The sequence below is a fragment of the Pygoscelis adeliae genome, unplaced genomic scaffold (assembly GCF_000699105.1).
Source record: "Pygoscelis adeliae isolate BGI_AS28 unplaced genomic scaffold, ASM69910v1 Scaffold407, whole genome shotgun sequence".
Taxonomy (NCBI): Eukaryota; Metazoa; Chordata; class Aves; order Sphenisciformes; family Spheniscidae; genus Pygoscelis; species Pygoscelis adeliae.
In genome coordinates, this window is record NW_008825251.1 from 419,425 (window position 1) to 425,151 (window position 5,727).

The 5,727-nt window shown below is 48.1% G+C and overlaps 1 protein-coding gene across 1 annotated transcript in view; it reads right to left on the bottom strand.

Annotated features, from left to right (window-relative positions):
• NDRG3 (NDRG family member 3) overlaps positions 1–5,727 on the bottom strand; it is a 62,413-nt gene that overhangs the window by 28,067 nt on the left and 28,619 nt on the right. Inside the window, exon 3 of the mRNA XM_009329329.1 lies at positions 4,547–4,582. Within this exon, the coding sequence (XP_009327604.1) occupies positions 4,547–4,582 (36 nt within the window). The remainder of the gene's footprint in view (positions 1–4,546; positions 4,583–5,727) is intronic.

Genomic DNA, 5,727 nt, shown 5'->3' on the forward strand with positions numbered 1-5,727 from the left:
CCGGGCAAGGTAGACAGCTGTTTAATTTCTTCTGTCTCCAAGGCAGCTACACCAAAAGCCCACCAGTACCCTTCTGGGTCCTTGAAATACCCTCTCCTGAGGTAGTCTATGCCAAGGATGCACGGAGCCTCTGGGCCAGTCACAATGGGGTGCTTTTGCCACTCATTCCCAGTTAGGCTCACTTCAGCCTCCAATACGGTTAGCTGTTGGGATCCTCCCGTCAATTCAGAAATACAGATGGGTTCTGCCCCTTTATAGCTTGATGGCATTAGGGTACACTGCGCACCGGTGTCTACTAGAGCCTTATACTCCTGTGGGTCCGATGTGCCAGGCCATTGGATCCACACAGTCCAATAAACCCGGTTGTCCCTTTCCTCCACCTGGCTGGAGGCAGGGCCCCTCTAGTCCTGGTCATAGTATTTGTTACTCACTTCCTGCAAATGCGGCTCAAAAGTCCCTTTATTGAGATTGGAAGTAAAATCAGCCCTTCTACTCTGTCTGGGGAACTGCTCACTGGAAACCGGAGCAGCAATTTTCCTGGAAGAACCCCCTTTTGTGATTGTTTTTCCTTGCAACTCACGTACCCGTGCCTCTAGGGTCAAGGTAGATTTTCCATCCCACTTCCTCATGTCCTCTCCGTGGTCACGTAGGTAAAACCACAGGGTGGCCCATGGTGTGTATCCACTATATCCTCTCTCTTGAGCAGAGGGACGCTTAGTCCTAATGGCTGAGATACTGGTCCGTACAGGTGGGGAGTAGGACATAGCCTCTTTGAATCGCTGGAACTCCTGGGACAGTTTCTCAGCTAACATGTCCGGCAGTTTCTCCATGGCCGAGATGCAGGCCCGTAGGGAGGAAGAGAGACTTTCTTCACATTGCCGGAGTTGGCCAGCCAATTCATCCACCGTTTGTTCCTCTCCATCTTTCCAGGTCATTACTGCCAATGAGTTGGCATACGATGATGGTGCGCTCCGTACAAACTTCCGCCATATGGGTCGCATGCACTTGACTGCATCTGGATCTTTGGATAACTGCTCATTGTTCAGGTCATCATAAATCACCTCCAGCACGGCTAATTCCCTCAGGTACTGGATACCTGATGTGAAACATGCACTGCAATCAAGCAAGCCGAGCAGTGATGGGACCAAAACTGGCTTCAGCATGCAACAATCCAAAACATAGCCCCATACTAGCTCCTATGAAGAAGATTCACTCTATCCCAGCCACAACCAGCACAACAACTCAGAGAGTCAGTGACAGTGCTAACAACATGCTCGTGAGCTCGGATCAAACTAAACACTTCTCCCAGTCATAAGCATGGATCAACTGCAGAAAATATTTTGAAACTCCAGCTTCCAGCCAGAAGGAGGTCTAGGGCAACCAGCACAACAACTCAGAGAGTCAGTGACAGTGCTAACAACATGCTCGTGAGCTCGGATCAAACTAAACACTTCTCCCAGTCATAAGCATGGATCAACTGCAGAAAATATTTTGAAACTCCAGCTTCCAGCCAGAAGGAGGTCTAGGGGCACCGCAGGATGAACTAACACCGAGGCCCAGCGGCTGTGTTACTGCTCTGGCTGTATCCAAGGCAGAGTTCTGCAAGGGCATCGGTCAGTCCTGGAAGGAGCTGGGATGGACTTACAGCAAATCACCTCATGGCCAAGGGCACAGAATAACACAGGCTGCAACAATAGAGGAGTCACTCCAGCATGTCAGCGTCTTCTACTGAGGAGCTCAAACTGGACCTGCACTGTCAACAGGGTTGCCACCAGTGCTAACAGAGAGCACCCCCTTCCCTCGCCCTGCTGGCTGCAGCCTTGCAAGCACAGCTCAGGATGTGGTTGGCCCCATGCAAAGCCACAGCTTTATCTCCATTTAAAACAGCTTTTTTTTGACTATTAGAAAAAGGTCTGAAATGCAGGTCTTGCATCACTGATGCCATGCTCTCATGCTGCAAACACTACACTGTATAAGATAACCCATCCCACAAACCCCCTAAATTTTGTCTTAAAACCTGCCAGGTCCCTTGCAGTTGTTGCTGCTATTGGAAGCTGATTGAGAACTTCACTGCACTGTAACTGGAAACCATCTTCCAGTTATCAGCCTTCATGAATTTGTGGCCAGTTTGTGCCTGTTCTTGTAAAATTGAGATCCTCCCCAAGGCTATTCCTCCCCGTGAAATTCTGGACAAATTAACCCCCCACCTCAGCCTAAGTGCTTTTAAGTCTCTCTTCACACAACAGGATCTCCCTTCCTCTGAAAGCCCTAGCAAACTTCTTCACTTCGAATTCCCCCTTCCTGAACACTGGTAAGTAAAGACACACCAATTTTGCAGAGGCCTCAATGTGGCAGCCAGACATGCTTTGCCAGATTAAAAAGCAGCAGTAATTTTTCACAGGACAACAGAAGACCTCAACCTCCAAGTTGAAGTACTGTTCCTGTTATTAGCAACTGAGGCAGAAAACCCAAGGACAAAACACACCATCTATCCTCTCTGACAGATTTCAAACAGAGACTTAATCCAGTCCTTAGGGATACTTTCCAGGTAGGATGGGGGGCCAAGCCAGGTGTGCCCTGAAACCACAACTTGTAGGGTGAGATGCTGGAGGAAGGTGAGGCTGGGACAACATTTACAGTCACAAGAGACACTGTTAACTTCTTGCTAAAAAAAATATTCTAAATGGATTACCAAGAGGGCTCCTGGAAGGAACATCTTGTCTCCTGCCTAACTGTTGCCATGGCCACCAGCTCACTGCTGATCTAAATCAAAGCACAGAGAAGCCACAAGCACATCCTTCCCCGGCCCAGTGCTCGAGAGAGCCCCTCTCCCTGGCTGCAGGGCCGCTTGGCAGCTCTTCCCGCAGCTCAGCCCCGGGGCAGACAGGGAGCTGAAATAACCGCAGCACCAGGACATGCCGAGCACACGAGTCGGTGGTTGCAGCACCGTGTTTCTTTGGGGCTCGCACAGCTTCAGATTTGGGGTGTTTTTAAAGAAGGCTGCAAAGAGGCTTTGCTTGTAGAGGGAAAGCATACAGCAAAAAGGCAGCAGCAATGCACAGCCCTGTTACAGGGACTCCTTCCTACCTCCCCACTCCGTTCCAGCTCTGAAAGACCATACCTGCTCACAGACAGGCAGGGGATGGGAAAACCCAGAGCTCTGTTGGGTCATTAGAGAATTTGCAGTGAAGACTAATGCACTCAGACACTGAGGCACTGTATTTATATTCTTTCCAATCATGGCAGACAGGCCCCAATAGGCAGTGCCTGTACTCCCTAACACTCTTACTCAAAAGCATTGCACCTATTTTTACCCATTCCCCATCCAACATAGGAGCACACTGTACCTCTGGCAGAGATGGAGAAGATGCAGAAAGACAGAGACAAGATGGTACAGGGAAGCGCACATTATCTACCTTTATTAAAACAGAAAAATCATTGCCTAACACTGTTGCCACTTCTAAGACTAGACACTAAAGTTACGATGCGCTAAGATTAGTAATTTTTATACTTATAGGCTTTAAGATAACACTAAAACTCACAATGAATCAAGCTAAAGTAGTACAGTGACACATGTCTGCCCAGATGGGGTGTACTTTCAGTGCCTGTTATCAAGAGATGGAAGAAATACAAACTATCTTCTTAGGACTGTATTTATTATATTCCTGTTCTGCACAGGCTTGCAGAAGGTTTTCTGGAATCATCTCCATCAACAGACTTTTATTAAAAGCTATCACGTGATGTTGACAGCTCTACCCCCTGGCTGCAACACTGGTGTAATACAGCAGCGAGAGCCTGTCCTGTGCTACGCAGAACACTACAGACACAGCAGCCTCCTGCAGCTGAAGAGAAAGAAAAGCCACTGGCTGCGTATCAGCATGCTGAGTGGGAAGCCAGCAAGGTAATCCAGCACAGTAAATGAGCCTGTGCTCTACAAAACGCACTCAGTGCTGTGTTCTGCCTAACAGAGAACGTGTCCTCTGTCTTGGATGCTTGTGGCGCAACCGCTCCTCTAAAAGGATTATTCCTATAGCAACCAGAGCGATCAGGCTCATCTCCGCACTACTCTGTCAGGTGAATAATCTCCCAGAAAATGACCATGGCTTTGTCATGACCCAGGCCCAGCAAAGCAGGGGTGCTGTATCTGGGGCAGCTTGGTGACTTCCATCTCCTCTCAACACAAATAGACAGAGCATGCAGGCTCCTCCTTTCCTAGCCAGTGAACCAGATGGGATGTGACAGAGCTGCAGCTCTTCAGCATATTGCATATCTCAAAGAAACTGCTTTTCAGGAGACCAGCCATCCTGTGAGATGTTGTGGAGCCCCAGCAGAGCAGTCCAGGTCTGCACCTCGGAGCTCAGAACAATATGCTCTGCATGAAAGGGTGAAGGGCAATTTCTGCCAACTGGACATATTCAAGTTCTTACTGATTAAACCTTAACAGGAGTTAAAATTAAGATACAGTGCTTTTTCATCTCTCTCTCAGCATTAGTCATGGGCCACGGGGAATCTGCCCACAGATCCTTGTCTCTTGCACGTGTCTTACCTGACAGTCGAAGTCCTGGAAGTTGCGAGCCGCATTCTGTTAACAAAAATCAGAAAAAAAAAAAAAAAAAAAAAGAGTTCAGCACAGTACCCCAGAACACCCCCAACATCATGAAAGTTCCCCTCAGAAACCTCTGCTCCAGCACAGTCTAACCTGGCTGCAGTCAGGACAGCAGCGAAATGTGAGACCCGTACAAGAAAACTCCATGCAAGTTCTGCCCGTTACTATACAGCAAGTTTGCTGGGGGCTGTCCCAAGGCTGTCAAGCTAAGGAGACTACCTATGGACACAGCTGAGAGTTGAGAGCATTCGAGCAGGGACAGATGCACATAGGAAGGACCTTGACCAAAGCCAGGCTGGTTATGAGGTTGGGTTTTGTCTGGTCCTGGTGCCCATTAACAATTTGAATGCAAAACTCTTGAAAGGACTACCACTAGGAGCACAAAAAAACAAGCTATGCGGTCAGGTACTCTGCAGTAACTGTTGTGTGTGTGGTATTGTTCCACAGCAATCGCAGTGACCTGTAAGCTACTGAAACCAGAGCGCATGGGAACTGGGCTCAACAATTCACAACTGACTTTTTGTGAGGGTGACACCAGAGGGTGACACCACGCATACGGGAGAGCACAGTAAGTACAGCACATATTTGGCGTACTGCAAGTTCGAAGGTCTGCAGTAACTTGTCTGTATGCCCATGTGCTTCATAAGACTCTGGCTCTGACCACAGAGTAGGTTACGCTACTGAGTGCTGTCAAATGCTGCAAAAGGCTGAGCAAACCATTTGAGACAGCATTCTAGCTTACATGTTTTAGGCATAGCACCTTATGAGTGCTAAAATTACAACTAGGACCATATATGCACAACAGAAGCACCCCAAATGTTTCTCCTGGCTGAGCACCCTAAACTCCTCTCCATGTGTAAACAAATGGCCCTCTTTTCCTTCCCCCAAAGCTTTGCCACCTTAGCAAGAACACAGGTTGCTACCTACGTTCTTCAGTCCGAGATGTTTAAGTTGAGATATCTGCAAATCTGTTTTAAGAATCCCCCCAGTGTTAAGTATTGAACTATGTCAATGTTTTGAATGTGACGTGGCACAAAGCACCAAATCCTCAGGATGGGGGAAAAGAAAATAAAAAGCAGTCCCCTCTTATTTCAATTTGAGATCCTGAAGTTAGTTGAGAT